General features: G+C 32.5%; 1 protein-coding gene across 8 annotated transcripts in view; it reads right to left on the bottom strand.

Annotated features, from left to right (window-relative positions):
- Positions 1-244: 244 nt before the first annotated feature.
- LOC116308680 (basement membrane-specific heparan sulfate proteoglycan core protein) overlaps positions 245-17,851 on the bottom strand; it is a 46,677-nt gene continuing 29,070 nt past the window's right edge. Inside the window, exons 12-23 of one of the 8 annotated variants that reach the window (XR_016121682.1) lie at positions 17,219-17,467; positions 14,979-15,230; positions 14,408-14,523; positions 13,416-13,480; positions 12,943-13,082; positions 12,447-12,653; positions 12,068-12,107; positions 11,610-11,739; positions 9,728-10,149; positions 6,373-6,407; positions 5,696-5,722; positions 245-4,519 (exon numbers count right to left, since the gene is read on the bottom strand). Coding sequence is in view for 7 of the 8 variants with exons in the window: in XM_089039812.1 (XP_088895938.1) it covers positions 4,458-4,519; positions 5,696-5,722; positions 9,771-10,149; positions 11,610-11,739; positions 12,068-12,107; positions 12,447-12,653; positions 12,943-13,082; positions 13,416-13,480; positions 14,408-14,523; positions 14,979-15,230; positions 17,219-17,467 (1,667 nt within the window). In the remaining variant the exon portion in view is untranslated. The remainder of the gene's footprint in view (positions 4,520-5,695; positions 5,723-6,372; positions 6,408-9,727; positions 10,150-11,609; positions 11,740-12,067; positions 12,108-12,446; positions 12,654-12,942; positions 13,083-13,415; positions 13,481-14,407; positions 14,524-14,978; positions 15,231-17,218; positions 17,468-17,851) is intronic. The other 7 variants (XM_089039817.1, XM_089039813.1, XM_089039818.1 and 4 more) reach the window with 7 other exon arrangements.

The raw sequence follows: 17,851 nt of genomic DNA, 5'->3' as shown, positions 1-17,851 counted from the left end.
ATGACAAAAGGGTAAATTATACACCGTGAAAAGATGAAAAAACTTACTGACGTTTCGGACGCTAGTTCTTCGTCGGAGTAAAAGAGCTCTTACTCTGACGAAGGACTAGCGTCCGAAACGTCAGTAAGTTTTTTCATCTTTTCACGGTGTAGAAGTTACCCTTTTATCATTCCTTTTTAAATCGAATAGCTTGAACTACATTAAAGCCACACGTAAAACATGTAATAAAAAAGGACACCAAAAGTTATCATGCTGATTATTTATTCATTTTTATAGTGATTACATAATGCAGTTGAATATTTCATTGATAAAACTTGTTCCTCTTTCGATTTTAAGTTCAATGCCAGAAACGTTTTATTCCGAAATCATATTTAATTTGGTTAGGACAATTCTTGAGCATAGAGTAAAAGAGCAACAAATTTATAATATGATATATTTAGTGTTCCAAGGACAGTGACTTCGTGATAGAAAATCAATAATATTTACTTGTATATTATTCAACATTCGATTACCATTACATTACTAGCGCTAAAAAATTTACGACAAGGGTCACAAATCGTTAGCCGGAATATGTTACGACAGCCACTCATTTGTTTCATAATTTGCAAGATGTCCCTGGACCAATCGTATCCTGTGCGAGACAGGTCACGTTCTCAGGACCTGTTGCTCAGTGTGACCATGGGATCAGGTTTGTTAAAAAGGTTCAGTTATTAGTTGCCGTGGTACCAATAACTGCTATGGAAATCGATTACCGATAACATACAAATATATATTTTCTTATCTCTGCGCAAACATTTGAAACTTTGAAAATAGTTAGATGTATACGCAGGGATAACAAACGAAGTATATCGTGCTAATACTATTCTAATAATATCCTTTCAGGATGAATATAAATTGCGTTTCTATATTTTTAGTGCGAATGAAGTACATTATAATACTGGATACGATGATTAAAATGAAAAAGGTGTATTGAGCTTATTAAACCCAGCTAAAGCTTGGTGGACATTGCATTTAACAAGGCTCAGTCAAAGAACGTAACTTAAATAAAAAGGTTTTTAAAAAATGTTTTCAAGAAAAAAGAAAAAAGAAAGAAAAAAAAAGCATTTGTAAAATGTGTAATGACGATATTAAAACATTTATCGCAAGCATTTATCACATTCATGTCAAGCTGGTGAAGAATACATGTCGAAATATGATTTCAAGCAGCATACATTTATACTGATTCGCAATACTATCAAAAAAGACATTTTCCGACTTCGCTTTCCATTTGAAAAAAAAACCAATAAAAACAATAATAGAACAAAAGAAACAACAACGCCACAAAAAGAAAGAAAGAAAGGAAAAAGAAAAAAAAAACAACACTCCTTTCCACTTTGCGGGTTATGGATCAATATGGTGTACATGATAGCATTTTAGAGTAGTAGTTTCTAATAGAAAGTGAAGTGATGTTGTAGCCTTTGTCGAGTAAAAAGTGCTGTTGCTTGAACTCAGAAAACAGAAATTTGAATAGATGGCTGGCTTCGTCAGGCTGACTTGGTGAAGAAATAAACGATTTTTTGCAAAAAGGGTATAACTGATGTGGTAGATAGCAAATGCTAAAAACTGTGATGACCTGAAAACTTTCTTTTATAGTTCAAATGTGTCAATATCAATGACTTTGTTTGCTTTCGTAAAAAAAAAAAAACAACAAAGAACAAAGTCTACCCAGAACTGAGGATCTAGAAATCAATGGTGTAACCCCGCAAGGTACAAACTAAAAGAAAACTGAAAACTTAGAAGAAGATGAAAAGGCTCTTTTTATACTTCACATGCATTAATGTCAATGACTTTGTTGGACCAAGTGCTCGGTGTGCATGCAGCAGCTCATGTACATGATCAGCTCATGCAGCTGATCATATTGACTTCATGTTTCGCAAATGTTCACAGAATGACAGACACTAATTGAGATTTTTTTGGCATTTGGCACAGGCTTCCCGTAAGCAAAGATTAGTGTTGCTGCTTGCCTTTCGGCTCGCAGCAATTAGCTAGTGCATCATCTACAAATTTAATCTACAGGTTGGGGATAGTGACCTATGCAGCAATACCTTAGTTATAAAGGTATTGCTATAATACAAGAAAATAGGTTAGGCTGTCTACACTGATAAGCTGGGTTGGACTAAATGATGCACTTTTAACAGTTAACATGCAGCTATCCTTGTTAATAATGAGCATTCAAGGAAAGAAAAGACCTCCCCCGTCTGCTTTTATCTTGTTTAGCTTGAAAGCAAAACACCTCGTATTGGTACTGCAAGCAATGGCACAGGCAAACAGCCAGCTTCAAGCAAGCAAGGCAGTTCTACCTTTCTAGGAAGATCGTATATTTCGATATAATCAGTTAAATGCGGTTATTGTAGCAGATACATTTAGTGCATTTCTCAATCTTAAATTTGGGAATCATGAAATAGCATAATATAATAGGGTAAACATAAGATAATAACATAATATTCGTAATACATGCATGCATGGGTTCATGATATATAGTAACCCTTAGCTCAACGTACGTCAGTTTTTGCACTAACACGATAACTTGCGTCAGGTGATGGTGCAAAAACTCTATTAAAATGCAATGAGCCCCAATTTCATTGAACTTATTGCACAGATACAACAGTACATAAGTTGTACTAAGCAAAAAAAGAAAAAAAAAACGGCTATGCTATTATCTGTTGAAATACGAGTATCTAGATTTGCAGAACATTAAACTCATCACTAGTAAATGAGAGTAGTAGATTGGTGGAATATTGTTAAATTTATTACTAGTAGATGAGATTAGTGGATTGGTAGAATATTGTTAATCTCATGGTAGATTGGTAGAAAAGTGATAGCAATACAGATAGGTATAACCAATGTGACTACCACATGATAGGTACTATTCATACTGTGAGTGAAAATATACATTAGGTGGTAAATGGGTGGATGAACTAAAAAAAAAAGGAAATAAAATTGAATGAAACAGGATGAAAATGGAAGTTGCTTTTCATATAGTGTATTGAATGTTCTTAGTAGTATAGTATGTTATTTGCAGCCTGTAATTTGCAGTGATGCAATGCCATTATATTTGTTCATTTTACTAAGATGCCAAACTTTTAGCTACATGAGGAGGCCTGGTAAAATTTAAGTGTTTTAAGTGTAGTAGCCTATCGTGATAATCTTGTAATGCATAATAAAATATATTTAACAAAAGCATTACATAATGTTTAAGTCTTGTCATCCTTACAATAGAAATTACTGAATATCATGATGTATAATGGTGCATTTGAAAGAATTAAACTTGTATGATTTATGTTAGAGGTGAAGCTTTAAATATTTCAATGTATTTCTATATATCTTTTTTTTTTCTATTTTAGAATATTAAATTTCGGTGTAAGTTTTTATACAAAGAAAACTTCTAAACTATTTCTAAAATTTAAAGAAAATTCGCTATAAAATATATTCTATAAGTGTTTTGTTTAGTGTATTACATCAATATAGTAAAATAATTATACGATTATCTACATTCTTTTAAGTGTTATTGTTGTCTATAAGTACTAAAATTCTAAGTTCGCTATGTTTTAAGTGATATTATCACTGTATTGATTTATTATTGATTACGTTTTTAACGTGCATTTAACGACTTCTAATGCTTAGCATTTGATTTATAACTAAATTTATTGAGAGCTCGTTATACTGCAAGTATGAAGAATTAGGGTGACAATATTGCAAGCAAGGATCAAAGAGGTATAAGGGGTTCTGATGTGTTAATATGCTAATTTAAACCAATTGTTTGAGTAGGGTACAGAATTTGAGGACATTTTTCAAAGCTACCCGTTGTCATCCAACTTGCAGTCAAATTGTATCGTCTTGTTCAGCGGACACTAATTAACGTTGAACTTGCAGTGTAACGGCCTTTTTTAAGTGCAAACAGTTTTCATTGAAACTTATTCGGCAAATCTTGAGGTAAATGCTTTTTTCAATCATTTACGTCGTTCAAATAATTTCATTTTAAATGAAATGGCTTTAATCACCAAATTGCACATTATAGGTTTCCATGTATTCGTCTGTACACATTTTAGAATATTGCTAGAATTTACATTTTCGGGTGTCCTTCTTTTCCTTATGGCATTTAAAGCAATTTAATTGTTAAACTATAAAGTAAAGTATATTTATATATCCTAAAAAAACGTCTATTTATTGATAAAATGACAGAGTATTTAATAAATACATCGCCATTCTTCAGCTGTCTTTTATCGCTAAGGTTAAGTGAGTTACTGATTTCGTTTAATATATATAAAAGTGATGTGCCTCCTCTTTATTAAAACTTACGACTACATTTGTTCGTAATTGATGATTTTGATTCGTTCGTTGTGCTGGTAGAAATTTCCAAGTTTCGTGGCTGTCATTGGTCAGATTCACGTTAAAGTCGGTAGATTGTCTTCGTCATTTTAAAGGCTGACTGTTGTCATGGTTGTGTTGTTTCGACAATTCAAATCAGGTAAAGAATCAGCTAAATAAAAACAATGAAATCATCAATGAACATCAAATATTGATTATATATTGGGTTAATATCATTAGTTTAATTATATTAAGGAAAAGAAACAAACTAAAAAGGGGAAAACGGAAGTAGAATAGAATAGAATAGGATAGAATAGGTTAGGTTAGGTTTGGCTGGGTTAGGATAGGATAATATAGGATAGGATTAAAATAAAAGCGAATTAAAAAAAAATAACATAAAATAAATAAAAAAAATAAAAGAAAATAAATAAAAGAAAATAAATAAAATAAAATAAAAGAAAATAAAATAAAATAAAATAAAATAAAATAAAATAAAATAAAATAAAATAAAATAAAATAAAATAAAATAAAATAAAATAAAATAAAATAAAATAAAATAAAATAAAATAAAATAAAATAAAATAAAAAAATAAAATAAATAAAATAAAATAAAATAAAATAAAATAAAATAAAATCCCCTAAAATAAAATAAATCCCCTAAAATAAAATAAAATAAAATAAAATAAAATAAAATCCCAAATATGGAATGGTGCTTATGTTGTTAATGGACACATTTATCTCGGCTGCAAACGTTTCTCGGATTTAGACTACTCTATATCCAGAAGCAGCTTTGCAACTAAATTGCAAGACAAGTTGCAAGTTAGACAATAGCAACTGCACCTTAAATATTACGCAATAAAATATAATTCTTAGAGATATCCTTCAAGTAGAAACATTGCAACCAAAGTAAATTAGTCCATTGATAAGACTCCGATTACACTTTCTAATTTTTGCATTTGAAAATAAATGTAAATCTCACAGCATATATAACCGTAAAAGAGAGCCATAGTAAACTGGCCATTTTTGTACATTTTAAAAAACTGTATTCTGAAAAGGTACAAAAGATAAAAAGTTTCCTATGTAATCTGAGTCTTATGCATACTAATAAATGGAAAATTACCCTCATGGTTAAAGGATGTGCAAAAAGATTATTAGAAGTTATTAGGTAGTTTGTTGCAAATAATTGCAAATATATTATATTAAAAAAGAAACGTCGTTAGTTTTTGTTGGTTTTTGTTATCTTACAACAATTACAGTCACAACAGTCAAACAACATACAAACAATTGAAAATACAAAAAGGGATGGGAAGTAGAAAAAAAGTAAAAGAAATTAGTAGGTTATATTTACCAGGATGATTCGGGCTGAGAGGTTTTGCTATGTGGAAAAGAGATATTAAAAGAATTATTACATTAAATACCATTTAAAAAGTGACAAAACAATGAGAACGTGAATGTACCCAATCCTTGATCATTTATTTTCCATGAAACAAAAGTGTCTTAATTAATTCCTGTATTTGAACATTTCCAATATTTGGTTATAAAAAATTTCAAAGCTGACTTTCTTTTATTTATTTTTTCTGATTCTTTTGAGTCTTTTTTTCCTCCTTCATTTTTTTTCCCTTTTCTTTTTCCTTTTTTCCTTTTTTTCGTTTTTGTTCCATTCTTTGTTTGATATCTGTGTGTATTATTTTGTTAAAATTTTTGTCTTGAGTGAACGTTAATGACCTTCACGAAACAATTCATTTTTTTACTGTATGCGAACGATCAGAAGTAAGGGCACTAACAATAACAATAACAATAACACTAACAATAGTCTAGTCTAGAGTGTGGAATTGAAATCAACCTCTTTCCTCCTCTCACTCGATAATTTATTGCACTCAGCATACGTTTTATAGAGTATCTAATTCCCCTTTTTTCTCAGACACAAATCAAGGAAGAAAAAAATAGCAACTGGATGATCGAGGCTTGGGTAATGAGAAAAATAACGATTTTAATATCAATAAATAATTATGTTAAATCATGCACCTGCTGCTAATTATATACTTGCCGTGCATCACAACCTTAACAGCATTAAAGAAAGAAAAGAGAAAATTATTACTGCAACGCATTATCAAATGGCTTCCAAGTCAGACAAAAAAAAAATTAAGAGCTGAAATAGTGTAGCAATGATGCTTTTTCTTCCCTTTTTTTGCTTTTCTCTTCCTTCCCCCCTTCGCTCTCTTTCTTTTCCTTTACTTTATGTCCTTCCCTCTTGTCATAGAAACAAAAAAACAGCTCTCAGATACTACGTCGTTTATATTCATTTGTTTCTTTTGCCTGACTCGGATTGTGGCTAAGGACAAAAATGATGCAACATCAGCAGTTAACTTGACTTTTACAGTAGAAGCCAAGCAAATATAATACTAATAAACTTAATTTTTCACAAGTTAAACAACTTTGTGCAGCATTTTTTCATTTGCATTATTAATTTGCATGCTGAGGCTCTTGCATTTTAGTAATAAGCGAAAAGTAAAAAGAAAAAATAAAAATAAAATAAAATAATAATAACAATAACAAAACGAAACAGAGAAGTGTCAAAACTGAAAAACAGAAAATAGGAACTACATATACAAACAATCAAACTAACAAAACGACAACAGAAGGTAAAGACGAGCAAGACAAGGTCATGTTTGAATGTTACAAAAGTTCTGTGTATTGGGAATTTAGGTTGATTTATTGTTAAATGTTAGTCTTTAAGTCTCTGTTAGTTACATGATATTTTAAAGCATTAATTCCCAAGCAACAACCATGCTAGGATACGATCAGTTTAATGTACAAGATTAGTGCTTTATGAAAGAAATGTTGGTTAACTTACACTTTGACTGTTTTTTCCATACTATTTTAGTTTTTAAGCACCATGCCATATACAAGGTAAAGTTAATGCTAGTTATTATTTATTTCAATAATATTCCCAACCCTCTCTCTCCAAACGACCTCCCCTAGAAAAACGGTATGAAATATCAATTTTCTGTTATTCTATTGAATTTACAATGGTTTACTTTGAAAACTCAAATTAATGATACCTAAATGCAAGAACGTTGTTGTTATATATAGAGGATATTACATGGGCACGCGGAGATACGAATTTTATCTTCGAGTGTTGAAAAGATCTCTCACGAGTGAGCGCAGCGAACGAGTGAGAGATTTTCAACACGAGAAGATAAATTTCGTATCTCCAAGCGGCCATGTAATATTCTGTTTATTATATAATTATCAATGAAGTATGTTTTGGCTTTTTCGGGCAATTCTTTCCGTGTATTTTTGAATAGCCATCGCAATGGTGTTATTTTCACACGTGAAAATAACATGTTATTTTCACGTGTGAAGATATCAATTTTTCGAAATAGAGAAAAATAGATATTTCATTGGTAATTATATAATAAAAAGATTTATTAAATGGTAGAATAATATGATTTCTCCGACAAATCGCAACATGCCAGTACAAAACTTATTTTAAGTTTCAAAAACTTTAAATCGAAGACCTTAATGGAATGAATATATCTTAATAACACTGTTCTACTTTTTTCCTTTTAATTCCAATTTGTTGTTTTTATTTTTATATGATAACGTTCTAGCAATAAGATGTTTTTAGATATATTTATAAGCTAATATGTTTTCGATAGAGATAATCAGTGTTTCCCATTTCATCCCATACGTCATTCCCTTTAGTACCATTTCTTTTCCTTGCCAGCAAAGATTTCCAAATTGCAATATTGATATAGCTTAAATAAATATTTCTATTCTTAAGGGCACTTGGTCTGGATTGCAAAAAAAGTGCTTAGTTCGATTGCAAACTATATAAGTCGAAAAAAGAATAAAAAATTACAAATACAATTTATTTTCGTTTTATATGAAATGATCTAACGAGTACATCTTTTTTAGAAGAAAATTAAGAAACGCGGATATTAGAAATTCGTTTTAATGAAATTTTAAATGATCTAATAAATTTATTTGCTGCAGAAATTTTCAAAATATTATTCAAAATTAATGTAATTTAAAAAAAAAACGATATTTATTTTTTATATATTACTCTTTTATATTTATATATATATATATATTACTTTTTAGAAATTTGAATATCAAAAACTCAGAAAAATATATATAAATGGAAATATTGTAATTTCATTTCATTCCAGTTTTTGTTTTGATTTATATGAAAATTGTAATCAATTTAATTTTTAGTCTTAAAAATAAGACAATAACTAGAACTGAACAACAATGCTGCGATTCCCAATCACGCGACCAACGAGACCTTCATCACAAACGAAAAATTTAGTTTTAGTGAACTCCAATCAAAAAGATTTCTATCGTTTCTTTTGGTTTACAGTCAATTCAAATACGTTGTGGTCGACCAACTCAAGCCTACGCGACTGGACCGAAAGAAACTCTGGATAGCAATCATTGAAGCCGAGTTGACTCCATAATTTTATCTGACTAGTTATGCCTGGTTTACAGCACGAACCTTCGTAGGCGAGCGGAAAGTGTTGAAGGAGACGTTTTTTTGATGCCTTCATATTTTCGAAATTGTGAACTGAATCATAACTACTTTATTTTTCTTTCCCTAAACCTAAAGACATGCATTTGATGGATTGTTTCTCGCCATTATTATTTTATTACTAGCGGAAACAATTAATTCAGAACGAATATTTAACCGCTTCAGTGATTTTTACCCATATTCCTTTCGGTCCAGTCGCGTAGGCTTGAGCCGGTCGACGACAACGTTTTTTGAATTGACTGTATACAGCAGGAACGACGCGAATACTCACGTGAACAAGTGCAAACAACAGTTGCCCTTATCTCATGCTCTTTCTTGTAGCTGTGAATTTCTCGCTCGTGATATATTTTCTCAAAAATGTCACAGGATTCCGGCTTCTAATTCCAAACGTTTGACTGCAAAGCTATCGCTATTTACTATAATTTGTGTGTGTGTTCAAGATCACTGAGATAAATCAATACCGATAGATTTGCATTCAAGTGCTTGAAATTCGGAGCCCGAATCCTGTGACATAAAAGAAACCCTTTTGAATGGCGACCACCAAAACTCAATTTTCGTTTGTGATGAAGGTCGAGTTGGTCGCGTGTGACAGAGAATCTCAGTAAATAAACATTAACAGTGTCAAATAAAACAACATTAACAACAACAACGACAATAGCAACGCAAGGAACGTTGAAAAAGAACCAAGAAATCTAGTTAATGAAGCAACATTTCGACAACAAAACTTTTAAAACAAGTTTGAAGAAATTCCAGATAACGAAAAAGATGCTTATGAGACAATCATAAAGAAGAGGAAGAGTGAGCCGCAAATCAACCTTATTACTTTCGAGTTTTACGAAAACTCACAATTTGGTAACTGAACTTTCCGCTGAGTCTGATTCCTCCTTACCAGAATCCTCTTTGGTCGGGGGCTGCCCCTGATTGTCCGGTGGCTTTCCTTTTTCATCGGTGGCTCGTTTCTGGTCATTTTGCTTTGCTGGGTCTGCAGTCTGGTCTGAAGGCTTTGTCTCAGTACCTTGACCATGCATATCAGACAAAGGGATATTATCACTAGCATCAGAAGCACTCTCATACCAACTAGCCGATTTCTTGGTCCTAACAATCTCCGCGTAGATAGTATCCTCGTACTTCTCAGGCATTTTGGTATGCTGACCCTTTGGAAGTGGTTCAAGGACAATGCCACCACGACCACCTGGTGGTTGAAAGTCTTCTAAGGCTGCGTAGGTCAGCTCTTTTTTCTTCTCCTCAGGTTTCTTCTTCTTAGTTTTCTACAGTAAGTAAACAATAAATGTAACGTTAAAAAAAGGCAGTCTACGACTGCATTTATCTACGGGATATAGAATTGAAAGTGGTATAGAACAGAGTGGCATGGTTGACCTGAAGATGAGAGGAATATGAACTGAGTTTGCTTGAATAGTTCAGGTTAACAATCAAATAATCAGAGAAAAAACAAAAAAAACAAAAACAAAACAAAAGAATAAAAAGAAAAAAACAAACAAACAAAAACAAAACAAAACAAACAAAAAAAAACAACACAAAAAAACAAAAAAAAAAAACAAAAAAAAACAACAACAACAAAAAAAAAAAACAACCGAAAACCTATGGTTAAAAAAATTCATAACGGGGAAAAAGGAATTATAACTTAATTAAGATATAACGCGCTCTGATTGGTTCACCAACTATGAAGAAAAAATGTATGGATCACTCGTACAATGCTCAGACAATTTGCGCCAACGAAGATCGAGGCTCCGCCTCGTGCAACTCTTACGCTACCATCGTGCTCTCCCAACTATCCGCGTGCACCATCAATAGATTTACGCACGCTAAGCATTGACCATTGCTTAATTGTTCAGGTTAAAAATCGAATAATCAGGGGATAAAAAGTTCAGGTGAAAAATCGGAAAGTAAGAAGAAGAAAAAAAGAGAACGATTTGTAGTTCAAATTAAAAATCGAAGAGCAGCAGTTTATTTATTCAAACTTTATAAAGTATAACTGCTAAAATGAACAAAATAATCAATAAGCAAAGTATTTTTAAGCTGGATGGTGCAGGAAATTGATGAGAAAAATGAATTTCGATGAGGAAGAGTCAAAATTTGGTACTAAAACCGAAAAGGTATTGGGTAGTCTTTGACGATAAAGGAGACTACTTGAAAGATTTCCTTCCGTTTTTCATCATTGCTTCATAGATTTATAACTTTTAATGCATTAATTCATGTATTACGACCTTTTTTTATTTCAAAGTTAATGTTTAAGAACAAGAAAATAAGTAACTTTTTTTTACAAATTTAAAAAATCATCCAAATCTTTGGCGTCAAAGCCGTGTTTCCATAGCCTCGAGCAAGATACATACATGCCTATCACTCAATCAAAGTTTTCGTTCTATCTATTTAGCAATTAGTCCTCGAGCTCGAATGGGCTATTGACTCTTAGGCCATGTGAGCGAGAAGAGTAATTGTTTTAGTCAAATCCAACTAATCAGTAAAATATATAGATGCAAACAAGTTAAAATTAAAGTTAAAATTAATGTTTTGGTTTTCAAAGCTGACACTTTTTGCTATTAGTAGGCTATAACTTAAATAACTTATAGCCTAGTAGTAGCTCATCCAATCAACATTGATGATAGACCACTAGTTGGATTTGACTAATTCATTTTGTAAAACATTTAATTTACACAACTTTATACTTCTCTGTCTTATGTGATGTGCAAGGAATAACACTGATTCATACCTTGGTCATATCTACAGCGGCATATGCAGGCTCATCTTTTCCCCCTTCAGCATGTGATGGGCCACGATCAGCATAGTCAGATGTAGAATACGCGTCGTTGTCCCTTGCCTGAGCCCCCTCAACCGCATGTCGGTGGGTATAGGAAAACGCTCATTTAAAAAAACGCGATCATTGAACCGATCAATTAGTCAAAAAAAAAAAATAATAATAATGAAAAAAATAATTAATAAATAAATAATTAAATAAATAAATAATTAAATAAATAATTAATTAAATAATTAAAAAATAAATAAATAAACAAACAAACAAACAAGTAAATGGATGGATGGATGGATGGATGGATTAATGGATGGATGGCTGGATAAAAGAAACGAGCGAATCAATAAAAGAAAGAAAGAAACGAATTAACAAAAGAATAAGCAATATGTTCACGCTTTAAACGACAACAAATTACTCACATATCCCCAGTAGCATTATTATTATTTACCAAAGCAGGATCTGTGTTATAAAAACATAATTAGATAATATCAATAAGCAGTTGCGAATGTTTGACTTGAAGGGTTGATTTTTTGAGGTAGAAAAATGGAGCAAGAAAATCACATAATTTTAAACAATGCATAGGAGAAAAAATGAAACTACTCCTTTTATTAAGGGAAGGTAAGACGGAATCTCGTGAAAGGGAGATCACTATAAATAATACAAATGCATATTCATCCTATGGAACCAGCATCCAACCAACATCTTGACACTTTAGCGGCACAGCGGTGAAAAGCAAGCTTTTTTTGTTGCGCCAGTCTCGTCAAAAACGTATAAACAACTGATTATTATGATATTTACTTTTTTCGATTCTTTTCTTTCTATAGCGCCACCAAATCAATAACAATAACAATCCAATTAACGCTAAAACACCAATAATGGCGCCAATAATATATTCACGATATTTTTCCCAGAATGTAGGGAGGATCGGAGTAGAACTCTCTGTCGTTGTTGGGGTTGGAGCTGCCGTCGGTGTTGTAGTTGAGGATGTTTTCGGTTTTTCAAAACCTGGAAAAAGGTATATTAAAATGTTAATGAGATCCGAAGAAAAAAACAAAATAAGATTATCGTAATAGTGTAATTCCTGATGTTGTTTCTAACTATAGAGAGGCTAGTCATGCTAATGCATGCTTATTCACTTGAAATCCTGTTATTATTTTTTTCATTTTTTCATTTTATTTTTATTTTTTGATAATATGGTGATAATATGGTGATATACCAGCACGAAAATGTAATGTCCGGGAAATTCCTACCAGTTAATAGAAACTGCAGAAATATACTCACAAAATACACATACCTTCACTTAAACTACTTTCATTGACCATCAATCCGCTGAGGTTTCCTTTATTCTGAACAAGAGCATCTTGCAGAGGCTGTAGCGGATTAGGGACGTTGGCGATAAGCTCTAACTCAAAATTTACCCAGACACTTCCTTCCCTAAAATAAAAATGAAAATATTATTAATGAAAAAAAAAAAAAAAAAAAAAAAAGAAAAAAAAAAAAAAAAAAAAAAAAAAAACCGGAACAAGCTAAATCGGTATTTAAAACCAATTATAACACCCTGAATATGTTGTGAATTTCTAAAACAAATCGCCAAGAAATGATTAGATGAGGTGAGACGAGACGAGACGAGACAAAATTAAAATTTAAAATACATATAATAGCACCGTAAACTACAGGCAAATAAGAAAATGTAAAAAAAAAAAAAAAAAAAAAAAACGACGGGAAGCAACCTGCATAGTAAAATAGTTAGGCAAAATATATACATACACAAAAGTAATGACGTAAATGTTGATTACGTATTTGTTTCCTGATATTCTATAGACTTCCAAAATCTAGGGTCAAATTAAGAAGTGAAATTAGATACCAAAACAAACTGTTATATTACAATGTTAAAAAATGCCAAGGCTAAGGGCAAACGTCGAACTTCACAAGAGGCGTACCAGACTGTATCGGTTTCTGATCGACTGGTTGAGGGCCCCGTCCACACGTATCCGAAAACTTCTTGATCCGCCCTGATGCACGCTAGTGCCTAGTTCCTTTGACGGATAGGTTTTCTTATTGAGCATGCGCAACATCGTGTTTACGTCAGCGTATTCGAAAAAGTTAAGTTTTTTTAGTTGATGATGTATTTATTTATATTTTAGTTTTTTTTAATTTTTTAAATTTTTTTACTTATTTTTAAATTACATATGAAGGGCAGATGGGATGGGAGGGAGTTTTATAATGTATAGATAGGAAGATAGGTGTCCTCTATTAGTTCACAATTTATTGTAAACTAGAAAATTTCGACGCTTAAATAAAGTTATTATTATTATTATTATTATTATTATTATTATTATTATTTGTGGATACGACCGTCCACACGTATCCGTATTCGGAGCGTATTCGAAAATTTCCACTCTGGAGACCGTTTTCGAAAATTTCCGGATACGGATACAAAAATTTCCGGACACGTGTGGACGCAACCCGTATCCGCAAAAAAACAAAAACAATAAAAATGAAAAAAATAAAAAAATAAATAAAAATTGCGGATACAAAAATTTCCGGATACGTGTGGACGCGGCCTGAGTCAAACGTCGATCTTATTTAGGTGGATTATGTGTTTGGCAGTTTAATTGAAATAATTCAGAAAACATTCATTCAGAACTAAAAAGGAAGTCGTAAAAATTAAATACTTCACATCGAAATATCAAGAAAAAACTTTAACCAGTGATTATTCCAGTGAAGTTTCAGCTAAATCTAGCTTTATGCAAACTCACAGCTGTCTTTATTTTCTTGGACAAGGCGATAAAAGCCTGAGTGTTGTTATCTTTGAGATCAATATTGAAATCCATTCCTAATATCTGCATTGTGGATTTCTTTTTGTATGCCGGAACTTTTAACAAATGAGAAAAAATAAATTAGTAATATAGCATGATTTAATTTAAATAGAATGGCCTGTTTGACCTCCCACGGTAATGTATCTCTATTTCAATAGAGACCTTTAGCATCATGTTTACCGCTAGGAATCAGGCCCCGAAAAGTGGCCCGCAAACGCGGAGAAAGACTTGGCATCAATGAAATTCAAAATGGCCACTTTTCCATTAACAACTTCGGTAGGATGCCTTGCTAAACGTCGAAAGTTTGACAGAAAACGCCTGGCGTTGAACTGCAGTTTGCAGGGCTAGCAAGACCGTTGTACTAAAGGTCTCTAAATGAATCTGAATCTACGGAAGCCCTGCCCCCTCAGGGCTTCCGTATGAAACCAACGCTGTCAATCCGACGCTAGCTTCACTTTGGTTACATTCGAGTTCTCCGAGATAAGCTATACAATTGCAAGAGAATACTTACCTCTTTTCCAGACTGTAATGTCCCTAAAACAGTTACCAACTTTGTTGATGAACGTACAAGAAACGTTTTTGGGTACCGTGGTGTTTACGGTTATTATGGACTTGGAGTTGGAAACAACAACTTGAGCACCCACACACGTTAGAATGGGTATAGGATTACCGAATCCGGTTGGGTTAGCCGCCGAAAGATTTTGGCTTCCACTTCCAGACACCAAATTAAAATTTAATTCCGAGCAGATGTTTCTTTTGAAATCTAAAACAGGAATAACACAAGAGTAACTAAATAAGTAAATGAAGAACAAAATATGAAACAGCCGTTCGTTAAGTCCTAACGAATTTGTATTTATTTGTATTTCTATTACCTCAAACTGCTGTGTTTTTTTTGTTTTTGTTTTTTTTTTTTTTGTTGTTTTTGTTTTGTTTTGTTTTTGTGTGTGTGTGTGTTTTTTTTTTGTTTTTTTGTTTTTTTGCTGTTGTTGTTGTCTATCGCGGGATGAATGCAAATTTCATATAAACCTGACCAAGAACGTTCACAATAATTCCATCTTGAACTCCACTGATTATGTATAATTTATAATCAGGATATGATGGCATTGAAAACAATGCTGACTTTAATTAAGATAATGATATTTATCAAGAGAAAATGAACCGGAATATTTTTTCATAAGGTTAACGTTAATATAAGAAAGAAGAGCGGATTTTTTTAAAAGAGCCACTTCAACGGCCTCAAATTGCGCTGAAACCTCGCCAGAAGACTGGAAAAGGTACAAGCAAATTATTGAGTGTAACCATAGCTCCCATAAGCTTCCCTTATAAACCATACAAAGGAGCCTTGTTTTGGCTACCTGTGGCCATATAATATCATGAATTTTTACTTATACGGCGGTCATCTTGAACTGAGGAGGCAACTATTGGAAACTTTATATACTGCGCAGCTGTCAGGATGACTTTACACTTTTCAATGAGAATCTTAAAAGCCATTGAATTTGCTGGTAGTTGGAAGAACAGGCGAAACACCAACTCTTCAAATTATTTGAAAACAAAGCCCTGGCCATTCTACCCTCAAAAAAAAAAAAAAAATTGTATGTGTTTGCCCCCTTGACATCCCATAATTCAAGATGCATCGCCGTATCAGTAAAAAGAACTATAGAGCAGGTGCATCTACGTCATTGCCGCCATCTTGGTTGACGATAACAAAGCATTCCTCGTTAGCCTCTCTTGTTAGATCAACCAAGATGGAAATAGAAGAGTAAAAAATAACACATATTGTAAACCAATAATGAAAACTTAATTCGGGATTTTAAACAACAGCAAACCATATTTCAATTTACGTTGTAACCTTGAATGAACTTGACATGATCAATGTAAAACATTTATCAAGTAAAGCTCGCATGCTATTAAGGATTGGCTAAGTGTTCTTAGCCAATCAGAGGGGTGAGAGCGAATAAAATTTTATTTAAAAAATCTAAAAATAAAATGAAACAAATAAAACAAAACATGGTTTTAGAACTACCATATATCAAGTGTGAGATAAAATCATAGTAGCAAATACTAGGCTACTAAGCGAACACATGGCAAAAAGATCACCCATACCAAGTAACTAACCCAATGAACAAACCAACCAGCAACCAGTCAGTCAACCAACCAACCAACCAACCAATCAATCTTTCAATAACATATAAAATGAAACTAAAAAAACAAAAACAAGGAATTTTTCCTTTCCCATTTTCATAATTTGTAACGCAAATCCGTTATTAACAGCTTAAATAAATAAATAAATAAATAAACAAACAAACAAACAAACAAACAAACAAACAAAGAAAGAAAGAAAGAAAGAAAGAAAGAAAGAAAGAAATAATAAAAACAGTGGAGCACACTCACAAAAATCAGATGATAAGCCTCCTGCTTAGAAGTTATTAGTTAGGTTTCGAAAATTTGCGTTACAGATACTAAGAACCTCTGCGTAGGAGGCTCTAAGGGTTAAACTGGCTTCAAAATTTACAAGATGGACATGGAAACCATGGTCTATTGGGGTAGGGGGTATGTTTCAGAGGATGCAACTTATAAATCTTTGAAATAAAAAAAACCTGTTTAAGCTGAAGGTGCTAAATCGAGAACATAAAGACTACCCATGAAAATGAAAAGACATGTTGATGTAAATGATGAAATACTGTGGCTACTACTGCCCGCATGTGCCGCACACCATCCTTAGCCGACTTGTGTGAATGCATTAGTACTCACAAAGAACTTTAAGAGGTGTTGTCGAACACTTCTTTAATCCACGGGAGTTTTCTGCAGTGCAGGTAAACGATTCGTTATGAAGATCAAGTGAGGCAGTAAGCATTACGTTTGATGCGGTACGTTCAGTTCCGTTTCCAACATTCCAGGTGTAACTTGCTGGGGGATATGCAGTGACACTACAATTCAGTGCTATGTTGTCTCCCTCCTTCACCTCAACTGGAACAGCTTCGCAAGTAAGTTCTCCAAAATCTTGTGTGGTGAGATGGATAGAAAAATAGTAAAAAATCATAAAAATACAAAGTGATAAATGAATGAAGGGAAAGTTGGGAGAAATGACAACTGGCAAAACTTTCAAATTTGTCACATTTTTCAGATATCAGTTTTGCTGGACATACGAATGCATGTAGGAGCTCTTAAAAAAAAACAGTTAGTCAACTGAAATAAGGAAATGCATTTCCCCGTAATGTATACCTACGTTTTATTGCAGTTTGAAAGCAAACTCTTTAATGAATGAATAATAGGTAAATGAGAAATGAAAGAACCAGAACTTTGGGTTCCCTAGACACACACACATACACACATATATATATTCTCCAAAAACCTAAACCCTGTTATCAAGTAACAAATCTAAAC

The sequence above is a fragment of the Actinia tenebrosa genome, unplaced genomic scaffold (genome assembly GCF_029948245.1).
Source record: "Actinia tenebrosa isolate PJP-AT-01 unplaced genomic scaffold, QUT_ActTen_1.0 PGA_scaffold7__59_contigs__length_16204524, whole genome shotgun sequence".
NCBI lineage: Eukaryota > Metazoa > Cnidaria > Anthozoa > Actiniaria > Actiniidae > Actinia > Actinia tenebrosa.
The sequence above is the reverse complement of the archived record's forward strand: the minus strand, read 5'-3'. Positions and strand labels throughout refer to the sequence as shown.